Consider the following 24,323-nt stretch of genomic DNA (forward strand, 5'->3'; position numbering starts at 1 on the left):
TTGTTAAATCTTTGCCTTTTTATTAGAGAAAAGGAATCTCTTCCCTGGGACATCTGCCTATATCTCAAGGGACAGAACTGGGTCACATGGCTAAGTCTAGCTGCAAAAGAGTGTCAGAAGATGAGTTTTTATGTGTGTGTGTGTTGTTTGTTTTAAACTGGGCACATTGCTATCATGAAAATAAAACCAGGGTTCTGCCAATAAAAAGGATGAGAGGAATTTATATGAGTAGGCAACTATCCATCTTTCTAACTACCTCACAAGATGGTTGTGAGGATTAACTGCCATGTTATGCTCTCAACAGAGTGCCCAGCACATGGAAAGACCCTCAATAACTCTCTTCTTTCACTTTGTGGGAGACACATTGACTATGGCCTATCTGAAGCTGGAAAATGCTCTTTTCAAGTAGATGTTTTGGAAGCTGCATTGAGATCCAGTAGCTTCACTCTGTAGAATCCCAATAGCCAGGGTGTTCTACCCTTATGCTTACAGTGCTCTAAAGTATAGCCCAACACTTTAAAAGCATGAACTCTAGGCTCAGGTGCACCTAAAATTGAGTGATTTCGTTAGTCACATCTTTCTTCCAGATTCTTTTCTCCACCAAATTTGAGCCTTCAGAGGCAAGGGCTGAGTCATTGGTCTTCAAACTCTACCATCTGGCAGTGTTTGCTTTGTTTATTGAATTGAATTGACACCTTTCCAAGAAGCTATTCATCACTGTATAAGGAATTACTAGTTGAGAATCTCACTGTCTATAGCAAATACTAAGGATTTTCACATCTTATTTTTTCTTTCTCTTTCTCTCTCTTTCCATCTCCCTGTTTCCCCCCTCAAAATGTATCATTTCAGCCAACTGAAATGGTTATAGACCAAATCAAAGTTTTTCAGAAAATTCCTATTTACGCCATCTCCTTCAATTATAATGATGAGATTGCAAATGGATTTTTGAACGAGCTTGCTTCTTTGACTGGGGGAGAGTTCCATTTTTATAATTTTGGCTGTAAGGATCTGTGTCCTCCAGGGACTGTTCAGGTAAGAGCTTAATGAATTGAGAAGAGAGTGTTCATTTATTTGAGCATTACAGACTGGAGGCCAGTGGACAATACCGTAGTTGAGAAAATTGCCATAAAGACAATTAAGTTGAGCAAATAAAATCACCTAAGCATGTACTGCAAAATGTGGACCAAGGACCATCTGAACTAAGGCATTTATGAAAATGCAGATTCCTGGGTCACACTTCAGAGCTGCTAAATTAGGCTCTAGGCATAGAGGCCCAGGAATCTTAATTAATATATTTTGTTTTTCTTCTAAGGTTTTATTATGGAAAGTTTCAAACATACACAAAAGTAAAAGAGTATGTGGACCCCCATCCCATGTACCCATCAGTCAGATTCAATAATTATCAACATTTTGCCAAATTTAGGAATCTGTATTTTTAACAAGCATCCCAGAGGGTCCCTACTTGGAGTTTGTTAACCACTGCTGTTTACAGGCATTTGTGGGAAACTTAAGAAAAATTCAGATCCTAGGCAGTTGTCTCCTGACTTCTCACACTGTATAACCACGGGACCATCTGATAAAGCATTTTATTCTAATGAACTGATGGGAGAAGGTAAATAAAATTCTATTCTCCTGTCCTCTAATTTTGGCCTGAGGATATGCATTTCAAGATTGCCATTCTAGAGAATGTTTTTTATCTTACTGTCTGCCCTGTGGAGTCACTTTAAATACAGGACTAGCCAGAGTACCAATCAGTGCTTACATTTGAAGAAACCTACCAGAGTCTGGGGAATGAATCATCTGAAAGGGTTGGAGGGAACAATGACTTCTCTGAGCCTACACAGGGAAGGGAATAGTGACCACCCCCATCAGCTAGACTGGAAAACCTCCTAATCCAGTAGGCATTAGGTAGAGTATAAAGAAGGGTCTTGCCTCAAGAATATGAACAAGCAAATGCTGCTCCAGTTCTGCATAGAAAATATTAAATGCAAGACCCGAAAGGATCAGTCTATTTCCAAGGAACCTAATTGTGTCCCCGAACAAACCCCAAGAATAATTATAAGAAAGCAAAAATATCCATCACCCAAAAAAGTAAAATTGACAATTTCTGACATCCAATCAAAGAGTACCAGGTATGTACAGAAGCAGGAAAATACAGGTCCATAATGAGGAGAAAAAGCAGACAGAAAAATTAAAACATATGCATAGCTGACTCCGATGTTAGTATTAGAGCATTAAAACAGTTATTGTAGCTGTGTTTGATATGTTCAAAAAGAAAGAGACATGAAAGATACAAGAAAGACGAATAAAATTTTTAGAGATGATAACTACAATGTATGAGGTGAAAAATGCATGGAATGTGAGGAACAGCCGGTAAGACACTACAGAACAAAAAACTAGTAAACTGTAAGGCAGCAATAGAAACTATTCAAAATGTAAACAGAGAAGAAAGAGAAGTAAAACAATAAACAAGCAAGCAAAACCCCAGAAAATAGGGCATAAGTGAACCATGGAAAAATTCAAGTAACCTAATAAATGTATAATTGAAACAATAATGCCAGAAATTTTCCGAATTGGTTAGAAACTATAAACCCACAGATCCAAGAAACACAATGAATGCCAAGCACAAAAAACATGAAGAAAATCACACCAAGTCATATCAGAATTAAACTTCTCAGAAGTAATGACAAAGAGAAAATCTTAAATGGATAGGGTGAAAGAAGACAAATATGTACAGAGGAACACAGATAAGGACAATAGCATATTTCTCATCAGAAGCAATGCACATGAAAAGACAGTGGAGTGATATTTTTAAAGTAGTGGAAAAAAAAAAAAGCTAGTGTAGAATCTATACCCCGAAAATATCTTTCAAAAAGGAAAGTGGAATGAAGACCAAAGATACACAAAAACTGAAAGAATTCATCTCCAATAAACCTGCCATATAAGAAATATTAAAGGGAGTACTTGAGGCAGAAGAAAAATCATACCAGAATGGAAATACAGATCTACACTAAGGAATGAAAAGCAAAGGACAACTTCATTGTAGCTGCATGGTAATTGCATGGGTAGATATGTAAGGCTTTTTTTCCCTTGTTACTTAGATCTAATTATAAGTTAAATTACTTGAGGGACTTCCAGTTCCAGCAATAATGGTGTAGTCCCATTCCTCCTAGGTCCTACATCTTAACCTAAAAAAGACCTGGATAGAACAGAACAAATAAGCATAGGAATACTCTGAAAGGTGAAAAGAAGAAGGTAGAATTCCTGGGGACCTCAGAATTTAAGGAATGATATGGCAATAAGTCTTGGGGGATTTGTTAATGCCTTCCATACATCCCAGATAGGGCACTGCTGAATCCTCTAACCTGGAATCTCTAACAGGCACAGACCAAAAAAAAAAAAAAAAAAGAAAAAGAAAAGACCCAAGAAAAGCTTATTCTCCCTAACCAAAGGACTGGGAAGAAAGTGACCTAACAACAGAAAACTTTTTTTATGATAATCACCTGCCATAATCCAGCCATACAACAGTGGAAAAACTGCACCCCTTTCCCTGAGATTTGAGTGGAGCTGAACAGAGAGCTGATCTTCCATACTACCATGGAAGCAGGAGATGGTGCTCTGATCCCTCTGCCAGGTGGGTCAGCAGAACTGACCAGAGAGCTAATCTTCCATCCCTTACTGCCAGAGTAGTGTGAGTAGGGCTGAATGGAAAGTTGATTTTCCAAACCCCACTAGACAGAGTAGGTGGTGCTCTAAATCCCATGCTAGGATAGTATCAGAGGATTGAGAGGGAAGCTTATTGTCCATTCCCTCTCCAGTGGAAGTCAGCAGTGCTCTGATTCTCCCACCATGGAGTCCAGTGGCAAACTGGACCTCTACCCCACCAGGCAGCTCTAAGACGTAACAAGGCAATGTGAGGTTGGTCTGGTCACTGCTGTGCTTCACCACAGCCCTCATCTCAGCAGGACTCAGCAAGGAGATGAACTTTCACAAACACTCAGCATCAGTGAAAATGCAAAAGGAAGTGCGAGTTAAAGATAGACAACGCTCCACTTTCCCCCATCCCTGGTACCAGTGAGGGTTGATGTGGAGCTGAGCCTCCATTAACACCAAACAGAATAAAAATAAATGAAGTGTGAAAGGGGAGTAACTCCCACTGTGGTCCTCTCTGGGTGGAGAGTTGATCCTCCACCCCCATCCAGCATCAACAAGACCAAAGGAGGCAGTGCTATCTGGGGTTACTCAGTACTCTGACTCCCTACCCTTAGGATCTCTCTCTGTGAACAAAGTAGAGATTACTGGCCCATGTAAAGAGAACGAATTCCTAATTCCTGAACTCCTGACACTGTGGCAGCTTGCCTTGATGAAAATAACTGGAAAAAAAAAATCACCAGATACACAGTTGTGCTCAAGTGAAAGTGAAATTTAGCTATGAGAGTCCCCAAACATATAAAAAGTGTGCTAGAAAAACAGGTTCACTGGGGTAGGTGGGCAGGACTAGCCAAAAAGACACAGCCACAAGTGGCCTAGTCTGGGAAGCCTCCTTTTCCCTACAGACCTGAGACTCTTCTCTGCACAGAGACAGAGTGTGTGGGAAGAACAGGCAAGAAGGACCCAGGCAGAGCAAGTGGTCCATTCCAGGAAAGCTCTCTTCCTGCAAGACAGGGGCCCTCCTATGCCACCCAGTGACACAGGACACCCAGGGTACAGCAGTAGAGGCACCAAGAAACACCTGGCAGTTTGACTAGGGGAAACTCCTTCTGCCTGCTCAAACAGCACCAGCAGAGACCAGTGGGAGTCCCAGCAACACCAGAGTAATAAAGAAGACCAAAGTAATATCAAAAAGGCTCTGAAAATTAAACTGCCATTGGAGCAAGAGCCCACAAAAGTAGGACAAAGTCTCACATGCTAAATTTAAACAGGGTTACTGCAAGCTAAAATAAAAGTTTTAAAATAGGACCCAGAGTCTCATAACACAATATAGCCATAATGTTCAGGATACAGTAAAAAATCACTCATCATACCAAGAACCAATAAAATCACAACTTGAACGAGAAAAGACCATCACATGATCCCAACACTGAGACAGATGAATTAGATGTTGGAATTACCTGACCAAGATTTTAAAGAACCTATCATAAAAATGCTTCAACAATCAATTACAAGTTATCTGGAGACAAATGAGCAAATAGAAAATCTCAGCAAAGGTGTAGAAGTTATAAAAATTTCCAAGTGAATGTTATAGAACTGAAAGCTATAATAACAAGTAAACTCACTGCATAGGCTCAATGGTGAGAGTGGAGATGACTTGATTTTATCAGTGAATTTGAGGTCAGACAATAGAATTCAGCCAATCTGAACAATGGAGAGAACATAGACTGAAAAACAAAAAACAAAAAACAAAAAAACAGAACCATGGGAACCTACAGGACAATAATTAAAGATCCAGCATTAGTATCATTGGAGTTACCCAGAGAGAAGAAAGAAAGGGGGACTTAAAGACTACATGGAAGAATAACTGAAAACTCCTCAAATTTGGTGAAAGATAAAAACATACAGATTGAAGAAGCTGAGTAAACTCCAAAGAGGATAAACCCAAAGAAATCCAAGACACATGCCAAGACCCATGCCAAGACACACCATGTTAAACATTTGAAAATCAAAGACAAAGTCTTAAAAACAGCCCAAAAGAAATGACATCAAATTGAGAGTGGATTTGACCAAGGAGGCCAGAAAAGAAGTGGCACAATATTTTTCAAGTGTGGGAAGAAAAGAACCATCGGCCACAAATTTATATTAGACAAAAATATCCTTTGGGAATGAAGAGGAAATAAAAATATTCTCAGACAAATAAAAATTAAAAGGATTTGTTGCTAGAAGCCCTACTCTTATATTGACTACAGGAAGTTCTCCAGGCAAAAGGAAATGATTAAATAAGAAATCTTGGAGCATCATGAAGGAAGGGAGAAAGAGCAAAAATATGAGTAGATGTAATAGAGTGTCCTTTTCCTCATGAAATCATATTCAATGATTGAAATAAAAATTATACCACTCTCTGATATTCAAGACAATGATATTTAAAAGTAAAGAAGGTAAAGGGACCTAAGTGGAAGTGAGGTTTCCATATTTCCCTTGAAGTAGTAAAATGTTAATGCTAGTAGACTGTTGTAAGTCTCATACATATGCTGTCCATACCTAGAGAAGCCATTATGAAAACAATATAAAGAGATATACTCAAAAATATTACAAATAAACCAAGATAGAATTATTTAAAAAAAATTCAAGTAACCTGAAGGAAGGCAGGCAAAGAGAAACAGAGGAACAAGACCAATGAAACAAGTAGAAGACAAATAATAAAATAGTAAGTATTAACATGTCAATAATTACTTTAAATGTAAATGGTCTAATTACCCCAATCAAAAGACAGATATTGGCAGAGTGGATAAAAGAACATGACTGAATTATATGCTGCATACAAGAAACTCACATCGAGCACAATAACATAGGTAGGCTCAAAAGGAGAAAGACACACCAATAGAAATCTAGATTGGCTGGTCTACGGCCATACCACCCTGAACGCGCCCGATCTCGTCTGATCTCGGAAGCTAAGCAGGGTCGGGCCTGGTTAGTACTTGGATGGGAGAAATCTAGATTGGCTGTATTAATAACTAATAAAGTAAATATCATAGCAAATAAAATTTACATAATAAGATCAGTCTGCGAGGAATATATAAAGGCCCTAAATGTGTGTGCACAAACCAATACAGTTTAAAAAAAATATATGAAGCAAAAATTGATAGAGCTGAAAGGAGAAATAGACAAATACAAAATTATACTTGGAGACCTCAACACTTCTCTCCCAACAACTGACAGAAACTACTAGAAGCAAAATCAGCAAGGACAGAGAAGATCTAAACAGCACAGTCAGCCAACAAGATCTAATTGCCACAGATAAAATACTCCCCACCACAACAGCTGAATACAAATTTTTTTCTAGTGCTCATGGTATACTTATTAAGATAGGCTGTGCAATGGGTGATAAAACAGACCTCAGCTAATTTAAAAGCATTGACTACAATAGTTGAATTATGGAAATAGCCTAAATGTCCATCAACTGATGAATGGATAAAGAAGATGTGGTATATATGTACAAAGGAATATAACTCAGCCATAAAAAAGAATTAAATCCTGCCATTTGCAGTGACATGGATGGAGCTAAAGAGTATTATGCTAAGTGAAATAAGTCAGTGAGAGAAAGACAAATACCATATGATTTCACTCATATGTGGAGTTTAAGAAAGAGAACAAATGAACAAAGGGGAAAAAAGGAGAGGTAGGCAAACCAAGAAACAGACTCTTAACTATAGAGAACAAACCAGTGGTTACCAGAGGGAAGGTGGGTGAAAGAGGGGATGGGGATTAAGGAGTGCACGTGTTGTGATGAGCACCAGCTGATGTATGGAAGTGCTGAATCACTATATTGTACACCTGAAACTAATATGGCACTATATGTTAACTAATTGGAATTCAGATAAAAACAAAAAAATAAAAGCATTGAAATCATGGAGTTTGTTCTCTGACCATAATGGAATCAAATGAGAAATTAGTATTAGAAAGACAGCATGAGGGGCGCCTGGGTGGCTCAGTTGGTTAAGCAACTGCCTTTGGCTCAGGTCATGATCCTGGAGTCCCGGGATCGAGTCCCGCATCGGGCTCCCTGCTCGGCAGGGAGTCTGCTTCTCCCTCTGACCCTCCTCCCTCTCATGCTCTCTGTCTCAAATAAATAAATAAAATCTTTAAATAAAAAAAAAAGACAGCATGAAAATGTCTAAACACGTGGAATTTAAACAACACAGTCCTTGATAATCCATAGGTCAAAGAGAAAGTCTCAAAGGAAATTAAAAATACTTAGAACCAAATGAAAACAAAAACACCATATATCAAACTAGTGGGATACAGCTAACACAGTGTTGGGAGTGAAATTTATAGCACTAAATGCTTAATGTTGAGAACAAGAAAAGTTATTGAATCAACAATCTGAGTTCTTACCCCAAGAAACTAGAACAAGAAGGGCAAAATAAACCCAAAGCAAGCAGAAGGAAGGAAACAATACAGATAAGAGTATGAATCAATATAATTGAAAATAGGAAAACAATAGAGAAAATCAATGAGACGAAAAGCTGTTTCTTTGAAAAAAAGACTTACGAATTGATAACACATCTTGGAAGGCTGACAAAGACAAAAAGGGCAGATACAAAGAACTAATATCAGGAATGAAATAGGGGATATCATATTAGATCTTACAGCCATCAAAAAGAATATAAAAGGAATACAATGAACAACTTTGCACTCATAAATTTGACAACTTAGGAAAAAATGAGCCACTTCCACACAAAACAAAAACTACCACAAATCAACCAAGATAGAATGCACAATGTGAATGACATTAAAATAAATATTTTTTCAAGAGAAGTGAAAGCAGATGTCCCTAAGACTTGTACACATATGTTCATAGCTTTGTTTATAATAGCTCAAGCGTGTCCCTCAACAGGTGGCTAAGTTTTGGTATGCAGTATACAATCTAATGCTACTCAGCAATAAAGATGAATGAACTCTTGATTCATGCTGCAACATGGGTGAATCTCAAAATAATTATATGAGTGAAGGAAACTGGACAAAGAATACATACTGTATGATTCCATTTATATAAAATTCGAGAAAATCGAAACTAATGTATAGTGACAGAAGGAAGATAAGTAGTTGCTTAGGAATGGGAGGAGAGGGGTTTTGGGGTAGGGAGGATAGCAAATTTACAAGGGCACCTGAGGAGACTTTTGGGGGTGACGGATATGTCTGTTATCTTGATTGCAATGAAGATTTTACAGGTGTGAATGTCAAAACTATTCAAATGGTACACTTTACCTGCATTCGGTTTATTGTGTATGAATTATACTTCAATAAAGCTGTTTATTAAAATGGAATAATATGAGAACTACATGAAATTCTTTAGATTCTTCTTTTCCTGATACAGTTGGTTTTCTGTTATAAATGTTTGAAATATGAACTCTTTTATACAATTTCACAATATATTTACTTGTCATTTTGGCAGAATGAAGATCTGACTCTTTTAATTAAGGAAATGGAGCAGGGACGAAGTGACCTGGAGAAGGTGCAAGACCTTTATTCAGAGTCCTTGATCATGGATTGGTGGTACAATGGAGAAAAGGAAGGGGACAATAAGTAAGCATGCCAAAGCCCCTGTTTTCCCCATCACTGGGGAAATTATCTGCTCAGATGCTCTGCTCACTCTCCTTGACTCCTCTTCTTTCTGCGGTACTTTTGGGATTTCTCTTAGTGAAAAGAATCACATAGAATGATTATGTTAGAATTTTTTTAAGGAAGAAGTCATAATCTAATAATTTAATTATCTAATATATGGCTTAAGGAGGCCACATATTTACCTTTAAATGTAAGTTCTGAAATCCTTGTGTGGCACTTAGAGCAGTGTTAACGGTTCATCTCCACCCAGTATGGATCGGCTCCCCAACCCCAGCCATGATAGAGCACAGCAGGAGTGCTGTGTAGTGCAGGAGATTTGACTCAGGGATCAGGAGGCCCAAGGGTCTGGACTTCGCTCTGTGTGATCTTGGCGAATCCCTGACTTCTCTCCACACCTGTCCATTGCTGTGAGTCTCGGTTTCCTCTTCTTTAAAATGGTGCCTGTGGTGGTAGGATTTGGGATAGATAATTTCTCGGGTCCTTTTCTACCCTATATTCTAATATGTCTCTAATTAGTAATTTTAAAACAAAACTCAGAACCACTCCAACACTCAGAAAGGGTGTCAAATCTTATTAAAACAATTTAACATTGTACAGATATTCAAATATCACAGCTTCATATGAATACTCTATCAGGAGGATGTCTTTTTATTTAAAAGAGCGATAGCTAGTGGAAAGAAGTTAAAAATACATTTATCAATCAGGATTTCATCTTCATCAAAATTCACTATCTTCCTGTTAGCAAATTAAGCATTAATATGGGCGGGGAGCAGGACATGAGCAATGGAATCAGTAAAAAGAGTTAAATGCTATACTGGGCCATCTTAAAATAAGGTTTTACAGCATTATTTTTAAAGTATTGGAAAAGCTCAGATACATCTAAATTCAGAGAATTTGAACAAATAAACTAAAAGTCAAATAAATGGGTAGCATCTCAGTGTAAATTACCCTTTGTACCTTAACTGTATTCTTACCCTGTTTAATCAAACTAAAAATCTCAGGACAAAATGACTAGCTATTGTTTGGAAGTTGGCTTAGTCAGTTCACTGTATCTGCCATTGATTGAGTAGTTGGTGCATTCTTTTTTATATTTTTTATATATTTTTTTTAGGGGCTGGATAGGGCAGGTTCTGGAAGTCATTCAAAAAAGTGTTTTAATCCAGGCTTCCCACCATTACATATTGGGTAAATTTGGGCAAGTTACTTAACCTCGTGGAGCTTCAGTTTCCTTATCTACAACATGGGAATAATGGTAGTCATAGGGTTGTTGGGGAGATTAAATGAGGATATGCCTGTCATATAATAAGAGCTCCTAAATTAACATAAGGGAAAGAATAAAACTCAGTGCCTCATTCTACAGGTAGCATGCTTCTCTCCTTCCTTAGAACATTAGGAAAAGTTAATTCACTGACTTAGCTACAGTCAAAACCAAATTGCTTTGTTCTAGCTTTCTACCAGGTGTAAAAATGTTTCAGCCTCCAAATCTCCTTTCCTTTCCTTCTTTTTTCAAACGTTTGTGGAGTACAGACCATGTGCCAGGCGAACTGGGATGCACAGATGAATATAAACCCAGTCCCTTCCATCACAAGATGCACAGTGTGGTGGGGGATACAGACATACATGATTATGGAACACTGGGGGTGGTCTATGAAGTAGGCATTCAGGTGGAGGGTGAAGGAGGGAGGCCATGCTTTACAGTGTTGGAGCAGGAGATTGTTCTGGAAACTTTCCTTTCTGTAGCTGCTACGTTCAGAGCTTCAGAAAAGATGTGTATGGGAAAATTATCAGGCATTTCTAGGGTCCCTCCTGGCCCTAGATCTTCACCAGAGTGGTTTCCTGTGATCTGGTACTGGCACAGGGGGTCCAAGGCAAGGATTTCCCTTCGCTGGCTTTTATAAGAGCTAGCTATTTAACACTTTGGTTAGAGAAAGGGGTTTCCGTAAGCCTTTCTGGTTTACAACTGGCTCTCCCTCCTGTTAATTCCTACATCAGTCCCATAGAGTCAGTGAACACCTGAATTTCCCGAAGTTTATAGAGGAGGTAAATGATGAAGTTCAGAGAGGGCTGAAGGACCTCACCAAGTCCCACAGCCAGGAAGGAACAGAGCTGTGATGTGAGCCATATCTAATGACTCCACATCTGGGCCCCTGTTCACTCTTCTGCTTTGGGTGGGGAAAAAGATTCTTCCTTTTTTTTTTTTTTTTTAAGATTTTATTTATTCATGAGAGAGAGAGAGAGAGAGGCAGAGGGAGAAGCAGGCTCCCCAAAGAGCAGGGAGCCTGATGCGGGACTCAATCTCAGGACCCTGGGATCATGACCTAAGCTGAAGGCTGACGCTTAACCATCTGAGCCACCCAGGTGCCCTGGAAAAAGATCATTCCTAAATTAACCAAATGAGGGGAGGCTTCCTCCTTTAGTTTGTAGCATTCAACATGATTTTATTGATCTAACTCTGCCTTTTTGATGGAAATTTTGTGTTTTCCCCCTCCTTTTATTCTTTTTTTTTTTTTGTCTATTTTTTTTGTCTAAAAACAGGCATCAAAAAGAAATCAGTTCTATGGTTTCAACCCCAGAAAAATATGCAAAACCTCATTCTGATGTCGAGTCAACACCAATGTCATCCCTAAATATGTTGTACTTACCAGAGGATCTTTCAAATCAAAAGATTCAGAAAAAGAAAGTCCTTCACGCAGGTATCAGTGAACAACATGGTTTGATTCTCATTACTGGTTTTCCTTCAATGCAATAAGGTAGAATAAAACTAAATCCACATAATATTTTAAAAGGAACCTAAACTTCTGGGGTTTTTGGTTTTGTTTTTGCTTTATTGACATATAATCAACAAGAACATTACATTGGTTTTAGTAGTATAACGTAATGACTTGATATTTGTATATATTGACACATGATCACCACAGTAAGTCTAGTTATCATCTGTCACCACACATAGTTACAAAAACATTTTTTTCTTATGATGAAGACTTTTAAGATCTATGCTCTTAGCAATTTTCAAACATGCAATAAAGTATTAACTAGTCATCATGCTGTACATTACATCCCCATGACTTTATTTATTTTATAACTGGAGGTTTGTATCTTTAGACTCCTATTACCCATTTTGCCCACTTCCCCATCCCCCACCTCTGACAACAGTCAGTCTGCTCTTTGTATCTATGAGCTTGGTTTGTTTTTTGGTTTTTGTTTTTTTGTGGGTTTTTGTTTTTAGATTCCACATATAAGTGAGATCATTTAGTATTTGACTTTCTCTGTCTGACTTATTTCACTTAGCATAATGCGCTCACAGTCCATCCATCCATGTTGTGACAAATGGCAAGATCTCTTTCTTTTTATGGCTGAATCATATTCGTGTGACCACGCGCACGTGTGTGTATAATGTTTATATATTACATCTTTATCCATTCACCCATTGATGGACACTTAGGTTGCTTCCATATCTTCGCTATTGTACATAATGCTGCAGTGAGCATGGGGGTGCATATATCTTTTTGAGTTAGTGTTTTTGTTTTCCTTTTTTTTTTTTTTTAAGATTTTATTTATTTTTTTTGACAGAGAGAGACACAGTGGGAGAAGGAACACAAGCAGGGGGATGGGAGAGGGAGAAGCAGGCTTCCCGCAGAGTAGGGAGCCTGATGCGGGGCTCAATGCCAGGACCCTGGGATCACGACCTGAGCCGAAGGCAGATGCTTAACGACTGAGCCACCCAGGCTCAGTGTTTTTTTTTTCCTTTGGCTAAATATCCAGAAGTAAAATTGCTGAATCATATGGTCATTCTAATATTTTGATATTTTAATATTTAATATTTAATATTTAATATTTAATATTGCTATACTATTTTCCATAGTGCCTGCACCAATTTACATTCCCACCAGCAGTGCACAAGGGTTCCCTTTTCTCCACATCTTCACCAATATTTGTTGTCTTTTGATTCTAGCCATTCTAGAAGTGAAGTGATGTCTTTTTGTGGTTTTGATTTGCATTTCCCTGATGATTAGTGATGTTGAGCATCTTTTCATGTGTCTGTTGGCCATCTGTATGTCTTCTTTGGCAAAATGTCTATTCGGGTTCTCTACTCATTTATTAATTGAATTATTTGGCATTTTTTGGTGTTGAGTTATATGAGTTCTTCATATTTTTTTACTAACCCCTTATCAAATAAATCATTTGAAAATATCTTCTCCTATTCAGTAGATTACCTTTTCATTTTGTTCATGGTTTCCTTCCTTGTGCAGAGTTTTTTATTTTGATGTAGTCCCAATAGTTTAATTTTGCTTTTGTTTCCCTTGCCAGAGGAGATATATCAAAAAAAAAAAAGGTCTCTGTGGCTGATGTCAAAGAAATTACTGCCTGTGTTTTCTTCCAGGAATTTTATGGCTTCAGGTCTCACGTTTAGGTCTGTAATCCATTTTTTGAGTTTATGTCTGTGTATGGTGTGAGAAAGTTGACCAGTTTCATTCTCTTGCATGTAGCTCTCCAGTTATCCTGGCATCATTTGTCAAAGAGACTTTTTCCCACTCTCTATTCTTGCCTCCTGTGTCATAGATTAATTGACCATAAAAGTGTGGGTTTTCTCTGGACTCTATTCTGTTCCATTGATTTGGTGTCTGTTTTTGTGCCAGTAGCATACTTTTATGTATAGCCTTGTAGTATGTCTTGAAATTTGGGATTGTGATACCTCCAGCTTTGTTTTTCTTTTTCAAGATTGCTTTGGCTATTTAGGGCCTTTAGTGGTTCATTATAAATGCCAGTATTATTTTTTCTCTGAGAAAAATATTGTTGGTATTTTGATAGGGATTACATTAAATCTGTGAATTGCTTTGGGTAGTATGGACACTTTAACAATATTTATTCTTCCAATCCGTGAGCAGGGACTATTTTACCATTTGTGTCATCTTCAATTTCTTTTTATCCGTGTTTTATAGTTTTCAGAGTACAGGTCTTTCACTTTCTTGATGATAAGTTTATTCTTAGGTATTTTATTCTTTTTGGTGTAGGTGTAAATGGGATTGTTTTCTTAATTTCTCTTTTGGCTACTTCATTATCAGTGTATTGAAATGCAAGAAATTTCTCTATATTAATTTTGTATCCTGCAACTTTACTGAATTCACTTATCAGTTCTAGTAGTTTTTTGGTGGAGTTCTTTGGGTTTTCTATGTATAGTATCATGTCATCTGCAAATAGTGAACGTTTCACATCTTTACCAATTTGAATGCCTTTTATTTCTTTATCTTATCTAATTGCTGTGGCTAGGACTTCCAGTACTACGTTGAATAAAAGTGGTGAGATTGGACATCCTTGTCCTGTTCCTGATCTTAGAGGAAAAGTTCTTAATTTTTCACCATTGAGTATGGTGTTAGCTGTGGTTTTTTCATATATGGCTTTTATTATGTTGAGGTATGTTCCCTCTAACCCTACTTTGTTGAGAGTTTTTATCATGAATGGAGTATTTATCATTTGTGCTTTGTCAAATGTTTTTTCTGCATCTATTGAGATGATTCATATGGTTTTTATCCTTTCTCTTGTTCATGTGATGTATCACATTGATTTGTGAATATTGAAACACCTTGCATCCTGGGAATAAATCTTGCTTGATTGTGGTGAACGATTTTTTTTAATGTTTTGTTTAATTCTGTTTGCTAATATTTTGTTGAGGGTTTTTGCATCTATGTTCATCAGAGATATTAACCTGTAGTTTTCTTTTTTTGTAGTGTCTTTATCCAGTTTTGGTATCAGAGTAATGCTGGCCTTGTAGAATGAATTTGGAAGCTTTCCTTCCTCTTCTGTTTTTTGGAATGGTTTGAATAGGTATAACTTCTCTTTAAATATTTGGTAGAATTCACCTATAAGCCATCTATCTGGTCTGGAACTTTTATTTGTTGGGAGTTTTTGATTACTGATTCAGTTTCATTGATAGTAATTTATCTGTTCAAATTTTCTATTTCTTCCTGATTCAGTTTTGGAAGGTGATATGTTTCTGGAAATGTATCCATTTCTTCTAGGTTGTCCAATTTGTTGGCATGTAATTTTTTATAATATTCTCTTATAGTTCTTTGTATTTTTGAGGTGTTGGTTGTTATTTCTTTTCCTTCAGTTTCTGCTTTTATTTATTTGAGTTCTCTTCCATTTTTTTTTTATGAGTTTAGCTAAAGGTTTATCAATTCTGTTGATCTTTTCAAAGAACCAGCTCCGGGTTTTATATTGATCTGTTCTATTTTTGGTTTGTATTTCATTTATTTGTGCTCTAATCTTTATTATTTCCTTCCTTCTACTGGCTTTGGCTTTGTTTGTTCTCCTCTTTCTAGCTCCTTTAGTCATATAGTTAGGTTGGGTTGTTGTGTGTTTTTTGTTTTGTTTTGTATAAAGTGTAAGTTGTACATTTTTTTTTGTATAAAGCATGAGTTTTACATTAAGATTTTTTTGTCCTATAGACGTTGCTCCAGCACCATTTGTTGAAAAGGCTATACTTACACTTACTCCATTGAATTAATTTTGTATCTTTGCCAAAATTCAACTGGGTATATCTGTGTGGGTTAAATCTGGGTTTTCTTCTGTTCCATTGATCTTTGTATCTGTCTCTCCACCTATACCACAATATCTTGATTAATGTTCTACATGCCTTATTATCAAGTGCCATGATTCCTCCAACTTTATTTTTCTTTTGCAAAAATATTTTAGCTATTTTGGGGGGCCTGAAATTTTGTTTAAATTTTAGAATGTGGTTATTTATTTAAAGAAAACCTTGCTAGGATTTTGCCAGGAATTGCATTGAATCTATAGATTGATTTGGGGACAACTCACATCTTTATGATATTGATTCATCTAGTCTGTGAACACAACTCATGAATATGACCATATATTTAGGTCTTCTTTGATGTCTTACAGCAGCATTTTGTAATTTCCAGCTTAGAGATCCTGTACATGTTTTATTAAGTATATACAATTATTTCATTGTATTTGAAGTGATTGTAAATGGTATTTGTTTTCTAATATAGGTTTCCGTATGTTCATTAGCTCATTATGTTCATTAGTCTGTCAAAACGCAATTGATTTTGTGTGTTGATCCTGTAACTGGCAACTTTACCAAACTCAATAGTTCTAGGAATTTTGTGTGTGTGTGTTTGTGTGTGATATGTGCTTGTGGATTTCTTGCCATTTTCTGCATAGACAATATGTCATCTACAAATAGGGACAGTTTTATCTTCCTTTCCAATCTCTCTGGCTTTATTTCTTTTTCTTGCCTTGTTCCAGAAGTTAGAACTTCTAGGACTATATTGAATAAGAGTGATAAGAGTGGGCATTCTGGCCTTTTCCCCAGTCTTAGGGGAAAAGATATTCAGTCTTTTACTATTGTGAATGATATTAACTGTAGATATTCTTTATCTGTAGATATTCATTCTGTAGATATTCTTTATCAAGTTAAGGATGTTCCCCTCATTTTTAATTTTCTGAGAGTTTTTATCATGGATTGGTGCTGAATTTTATCAAATGCTTTTGCTGCATCAATTGATACATGATTTTTCTTCTTTAGTCTATTGATATGTGGATTACTGATTGATTTTCAAATGTTAATCAACCTTGTATGTCTGGAATATTTTCCACTTCCATATTTTCTCCATGTATAACTCTTTTAGTACCTCGCTGGATGTGGTTTGCTAATACTCCATTGTGGGTTTTTATATCTTCTAAGTACATGAAGGATATTGGTCTATAGTTTTTCTTAGTTCTTTTTTCCACATTCTTTTTTTTTTTTTTTTTTAAGATTTTATTTATTTATTCATGAGAGACAGAGAGAGAGAGGCAGAGGGAGAAGCAGGCTCCCAAGGAGCAGAGAGCCCGATGCGGGACTCGATCCCAGGACCCTGGGATCATGACCTGAGCTGAAGGCAGTCGCTTAACCAACTGAGCCACCCAGGCGCCCTTTTTTCCACATTCTTAATTTTTTAAATTTTTTATTATTTTTAAAAAATATTTTATTTATTTATTTGACAGAGGCAGAGATAGTGAGAGCAGGAACACAAACATGGGGAGTGGGAGAGGGAGAAGCAGACTTCCTGCCGAGCAGGGAGCCCGATGTGCAACTTGATCCACGGACCCTGGGATCATGACCTGAGTCGAAGGCAGGCGCTTAACATCACTGAGCCACCCAGGTGCCCATTTCCACATTTTTTAAATTGATGTGTAGTTGATATATAATACCATATTAGCTTTAGGTGTACACCATAGTGATTTCACATTTATATACATCACAAAGTCACCATCACAAAGTGACCACAATAAATCTAGCTATTATCTCACCATATGAAGTTGTTACTTATTAGTAACCATATTCCCTATGCTACACATTGTATCACCTGTCTTATTTATTTTATAACTGGACGCTTATACCTTTTAATCCTCTTCCCTTATTCCCTTCTTTCCCTACACCCTTCCCCTCTACCAACCATCAGATTGTTCTCTGTATTTATGAGTCTGTTTCTATTGTTTTGTTTGTTTTTCTTTTTCATCATAGTTATTTAATTTTTTTTTAAATTTGAGTACAGTTGACACAGAATATTACATTAGTTTCAAGTGAACAACATAATGATTCAATTCTTAACACAGTTTTTGTCTGGTTTTGGTATCAAGTTAATACTATCCTCCTCAAGGGATGGGGTGGCTGGGTGATGAACACTGGGGAGGGTATGTGCTATGGTGAGTGCTGTGAATTTTGTAAGACTGATGAATCACAGACCTGTACCCCTGAAACAAATAATACATTATATGTTAATAAAAAAATGTTTAAAAAATACTATCCTCCTCAAATGAGTTGAGAAGTTGTCCCTCCTCTTTTGTTCTTGGAATAAATTGGTATAATTCTTTTTTGAATATTTGGTAAAGTTATCATGGAGCCATTTGGGCCTGGAGATTTTTCCCCAGGGCTTCTTTATTAAGAATTCAATTTTAAAAGATGGTTTTAGGGCTATTAATGTTTATTTTATCTTGGTTGAATTTTGGCAGTTGGTAGTTTTTAAGGAAGTGGTCTATTTTCCTAAGTTGTCAAATCTCTCAGTGCAAAGTTATTTGTTGTATTCCTTTATTATCTTTTTTAAAAATTTTTTTATTGTTATGTTAATCACCATACATTACATCATTAGTTTTTGATGTAGTGTTCCATGATTCATTGTTTGTGTATAACACCCAGTACTCCATGCAGAATGTGCCCTCTTTAATACCCATCACTCGGCTAACCCATCCCCCCACCCCCCTCCCCTCTAAATCCTTCAGTTTGTTTCTCAGAGTCCATCATCTCTCATGGTTCCTCTCCCCCTCCGATTTCCCCCCCTTCATTCTTCCCCTCCCGCTATCTTCTTTTTTTTTATTTTTTTAAATTATGTTATGTTAATCACCGTACATTACATCATTAGTTTTTGATGTAGTGTTCCATGATTCATTGTTTGCATATAACACCCAGTGCTCCATGCAGAACGTGCCCTCTTTAATACCCATCACCAGGCTATCCCATCCTCCCACCCCCCTCCACTCTAGAACTGTCAGTTTGTTTTTCAGAGTCCATAGTCTCTCATGGTTCCTCTCCCCCTCCGATTCCCCCCTTCATTCTTCCCCTCTTGCTATATTCTTCTTCTTTTTTTTAACATATAATGTATTATTTGCTTCAGAGGTACAGATCTGTGATTCAACAGTCTTGCACACTTCACAGTGCTCACCATAGCACATACCCTCCCCAATGTCTATCACCCAGCCATCCCATCCCTCCCAGCCCCCACCACTCCAGCAACCCTCAGCCTGTTTCCTGAGATTAAGAATTCCTCATATCGGGGCGCCTGGGTGGCTCAGTTGGTTGAGCGACTGCCTTCGGCTCAGGTCATGATCCTGGAGTCCCTAGATCGGGTCCCGCATCGGACTCCCTGCTCAGCAAGGAACCTGCTTCTCCCTCTGACCCTCCCCCCTCTCATGTGCTCTCTCTCTCGTTCTCTCTGTCTCAAATAAAAAATAAAAAAATCTTTAAAAAAAAAAAAAGAATTCCTCATATCAGTGAGGTCATATGATACATGTCTTTCTCTGATTGACTTATTTCATTCAGCATAATACCCTCCAGTTCCATCCATGTTGTTGCAAATGACAAGATTTCATTCTTTTTGATGGCTGCATAATATTCCATTGTATATATATACCACCTCTTCTTTATCCATTCATCTGTTGATGGACATCTTGGCTCTTTCCACAGTTTGGCTGTTGTGGACATTCCTGCTATAAACATCGGGGTGCACGTAACCCTTCATATCTCTACATGTGTATCTTTGGGGTAAATACCCAGGAGTGCAATTGCTGGGTCGTATGGTAGCTCTATTTTCAACTTTTTGAAAAACCTCCATACTGTTTTCCAGAGTGGCTGCACCAGCTTGCATTCCCACCAACAGTGTAGGAGGGTTCCCCTTTCTCTGCATCCCTGCCAACATCTGTCATTTCCTGACTTGTTAATTTTAGCCATTCTGACTGGTGTGAGGTGATATCTCATTGAGGTTTTGATTTGGATTTCCCTGATGTCGAGTGATGTTGAGGACTTTTTCATGTCTGTTGGCCATTTGGATGTCTTCTTTGCAGCAATGTCTGTTCATGTCTTCTGCCCATTTCTTGATTAGATAATTTGTTCTCTGGGTGTTGACTTTGAGAAGCTCTTTATAGATTTTGGATACTAGCCCTTTATCTGATATGTCATTTGCAAATATCTTCTCCCATTCTGTTGGTTGTCTTTTGGTTTTTTTGACTGTTTCCTATGCTGTGCAAAAGTTTTTTATCTTGATGAGGTCCCAGTGGTTCATTTTTGCCCTTGCTTCCCTTGCCTTTCGTGATGTTTGTAGGAAGAAGTTGCTGTGGCTGAGGTCAAAGAGGTTGCTGCCTGTGTTCTCCTCTAGGATTTTGATGGACTCCTGTCTCACATTTATGTCTTTCAACCATCTTGAGTCTATTCTTGTGTGTGCTGTAAGGAAATGGTCCAGTTTCATTCTTCTGCATGTGGCTGTCCAATTTTCCCAACACCATTTGTTGAAGAGACTGTCTTTTTTCCATTGGACATTCTTTCCAGCTTTATCAAAGATGAGTTGACCATAGAGTTGAAGGTCCATTTCTGGGCTCTCTATTCTGTTCCATTGATCTATATGTCTGTTTTTGTGCCAGTACCATACTGTCTTGATGATGACAGCTTTGTAATAGAACTGGAAGTCCGGAATTGTGATGCTGCCAGCTTTGCTTTTCTTTTTCAACATTCCTCTGGTTATTCGAGGTCTTTTCTGCTTCGATACAAACTTTAGGATTATTTGTTCCATTTCTTTGAAAAAAGTGGATGGTATTTTGATAGGGATTGCATTGAATGTGTGTGGGAAACAGAACGCCACAACGACCACTGGTGCATGTTCTTTCAGACTCTGAGATCTCTGAGAAAACTCGAGATTGCAGGGTTAAAAATAACCGCCGGCTTTGCTTTTCTTTTTCAACATTCCTCTGGCTATGCAGGGTCTTTTCTGGTTCCATACAAATTTTAGGATTATTTGTTCCATTTCTTTGAAAAAAGTGGATGGTATTTTGTTGGGGATTGCACTGAATGTGTAGATTGCTCTAGGTAGCATTGACATCTTCACAATATTTGTTCTTCCAATCTATGAGCATGGAATGTTTTTCCATTTCTTTGTGTCTTCCTCCATTTCTTTCATGAGTATTTTATAGTTTTTTGAGTACAGATTCTTTGCCTCTTTGGTTAGATTTATTCCTAGGTATCTTATGGTTTTGGGTGCAATTGTAAATGGGATTGACTCCTTAATTTCTCTTTTTTCTGTCTTGGTGGTGGTGTATAGGAATGCCACTGATTTCTGTGCATTGATTTTATATCCTGCCACATTACTGAATTCCTATATGAGTTCTAGCAGTTTTGGGGTGGAGTCTTTCGGGTTTTCCACATAAAGTATCATATCATCTGCAAAGAGTGAGAGTTTGACTTCTTCTTTGCCAATTTAGATGCCTTTTATTTCTTTTTGTTGTCTGATTGCTGTGGCTAGGACTTCTAATACTATGTTGAATAGCAGTGGTGATAATGGACATCCCTGTTATGTTCCTGACCTTAGGGGGAAAGCTCTCAGTTTTTCCCCATTGAGAATGATATTCACTGTGGGTTTTTCATAGATGGCTTTTATGATATTGAGGTATGTACCCTCTATGCCTATACTCTGAAGAGTTTTGATCAAGAAAGGATGCTGTACTTTGTCAAATGCTTTTTCTGTATCTATTGAGAGGATCATATGGCTCTTGTTCTTTCTTTTATTAATTTACTGTATCACATTGATTGGTTTGTGGATGTTGAACCAACCTTGCAGCCCAGGGATAAATCCCACTTGGTTGTGGTGAATAATCCTTTTAAGGTACTGTTGAATCCTATTGGTTAGTATTTTGGTGAGAATTTTTGCATCCGTGTTCATCAAGGATATTGGTCTGTAATTCTCCTTTTCGATGGGGTCTTTGTCTGGTTTTGGGATCAAGGTAATGGTGGCCTCATAAAACGAGTTTGGAAGTTTACCTTCCATTTCTATTTTTTGGAACAGTTTCAGAAGAATAGGTATTAATTCTTCTTGAAATGTTTGGTACAATTCCCCTGGGAAACCATCTGGCCCTGGGCTTTTGTTTATTGGGAGATTTTTGATTACTGCTTCAATTTCCTTTTTTTTTTTTTAAAGATTTTATTTATTTATTTGAGAGAGAGAGAATGAGAGACAGAGAGCATGAGTGGGAGGAGGGTCAGAGGGAGAAGCAGACTCCCTGCTGAGCAGGGAGCCCGATGCGGGACTCGATCCCGGGACTCCAGGATCATGACCTGAGCCGAAGGCAGTCGCTTAACCAACTGAGCCACCCAGGCGCCCCTGCTTCAATTTCCTTAGTGGTAATAGGTCTGTTCAGGTTTTCTATTTCTTCCTGGTTCAGTTTTGGTAGTTGATACATCTCTAGGAATGCATCCATTTCTTGCAGATTATCTGATTTGCTGGCATATAGTTGCTCATAATATGTTCTTATAATTGTTTGTATTTCTTTGGTGTTGGTTCTGATCTCTCCTCTTTCATTCATGATTTTATTTATTTGGGTCATTTCTCTTTTCTTTTTGATAAGTCTGGCTAGGGGTTTATCAATCTTCTTAATTCTTTCAAAGAACCAGCTCCTAGTTTCGTTGATCTGTTCTACTGTTCTTTTGGTTTCTATTTCATTGATTTCTGCTCTGATCTTTATTATTTCTCTTCTCCTACTGGGTTTAGGCTTTATTTGCTGTTCTCTCTCCAGCTCCTTTAGGTGTAGGGTTAGGATGTGTACTTGAGACCTTTCTTGCTTCTTGAGAAAGGCTTGTATTGCTATATACTTTCCTCTTAGGACTGCCTTTGCTGCATCCCAAAGATTTTGAACAGTTGTGTTTTCATTTTCACTTGTTTCCATAAATTTTTTTTAATTCTTCTTTAATTTCCTGGTTACCCATTCATTCTTTAGTAGGATGCTCTTTAGCCTCCATGGATTTGAATTCTTTCTGACTTTCCTCTTGTGATTGAGTTCTACTTTCAAAGCATTGTGGTCTGAAATAGGCAGGGAATGATCCCAATCTTTTGGTACCGGTTGAGACCTGATTTGTGACCTAGGATGTGATCTATTCTGGAGAATGTTCCATGGGCACTAGAGAAGAATGTGTATTCTGTTGCTTTGGGATGGAATGTTCTGAATATGTCTGTGAAGTCCATTTGGTCCAGTGTGTCATTTAAAGTCTTTATTTCCTTGTTGATTTTTGCTTAGATGATCTGTCCATTTCAGTGAGGGGGTGTTAAAGTCCCCCACTATTATTGTATTGTTGTCAATGTGTTTCTTTGCTTTTGTTATTAATTGCCTTATATAAGTGGCTGCTCCCATGTTAGGGGCATAGATATTTACAATTGTTAGATCTTCTTGTTGGGTTGACCCTTTAAGTAGGATATAGTGTCCTTCCTCATCTCTTATTACAGTCTTTGGTTTAAAATCTAATTTGTCTGATATAAGGATTGCCACCCCAGCTTTCTTTTGGTGTCCGTTAGCATGGTAAATGGCTTTCCACCCCCTCACTTTCAATCTGGGGGTGTCTTTGGGTCTAAAATGAGTCTCTTGCAGACAGCATATCGATGGGTCTTGTTTTTTTATCCAATCTGATACCTTGTGTCTTTTGATTGGGGCATTTAGCCCATTTACATTCAGGGTAACTATTGAAAGATAGGAATTTAGTGCCATTGTATTGCCTGTAAGGTGACTGTTACTGTATATTGTCTCTATTCCTTTCTGTCTGTGTTACTTTTAGGCTCTCTCTTTGCTTAGAGGACCCCTTTCAAGATTTCCTGTAGGGCTGGTTTCGTGTTTGCAAATTCCTTTAGTTTTTGTTTGTCCTGGAAGCTTTTTATCTCTCCTTCAATTTTCAATGACAGCCTAGCTGGATATAGTATTCTTGGCTGCATATTTTTCTCATTTAGTGCTCTGAAGATATCCTGCCAGTCCTTTCTGGCCTGCCAGGTCACTGTGGTTAGGTCTGTTGCCAGTCTAATGTTTCTACCATTGTGGGTTACAGATCTCTTCTCCCAAGCTGCTTTCAGGATTTTCTCTTTGTCTCTGAGACTTGTAAGTTTTACTATTAGATGTCAGGGTGTTGACCTATTTTTACTGATTTTGAGGGGCATTCTCTGTGCCCCCTGGATTTTGATGCCTGTTTCCCTCCCCAAATTAGGGAAGTTCTCTGCTATAAGTTGCTCCAATATACCTTCTGCCCCTCTCTCTCTTTCTGCCCTCGTGATCCAGTAGTTGTTTATCTCTCTTTTTCTCAGCTTCTTTATTTTCCATCATTTGGTCTTCTAGATCGCTAATTCTCTCTTCTGCCTCATTTATCCTACCAGTTAGAGCCTCCATTTTTGATTGCACCTCATTAATAGCCTTTTTGATTTCTACTTGGTTAGATTATAGTTCTTTTATTTCTCCAGAAAGGGTTT

The 24,323-nt window shown here is 37.7% G+C and overlaps 1 protein-coding gene and 1 pseudogene across 1 annotated transcript in view; both read left to right on the forward strand.

Annotated features, from left to right (window-relative positions):
* Positions 1–24,323, forward strand: part of VWA3B (von Willebrand factor A domain containing 3B) — a 214,933-nt gene that overhangs the window by 117,098 nt on the left and 73,512 nt on the right. Inside the window, exons 14-16 of the mRNA XM_035001730.1 lie at positions 850–1,032; positions 9,110–9,240; positions 11,815–11,972. Coding sequence (XP_034857621.1) covers positions 850–1,032; positions 9,110–9,240; positions 11,815–11,972 — 472 coding nt within the window. The remainder of the gene's footprint in view (positions 1–849; positions 1,033–9,109; positions 9,241–11,814; positions 11,973–24,323) is intronic.
* LOC118008311 lies at positions 6,555–6,665 on the forward strand (annotated as a pseudogene).

The sequence above is a fragment of the Mirounga leonina genome, unplaced genomic scaffold (assembly GCF_011800145.1).
Source record: "Mirounga leonina isolate KUSES-001 unplaced genomic scaffold, KU_Mleo_1.0 Mir_125, whole genome shotgun sequence".
Classification (NCBI taxonomy): Eukaryota; Metazoa; Chordata; class Mammalia; order Carnivora; family Phocidae; genus Mirounga; species Mirounga leonina.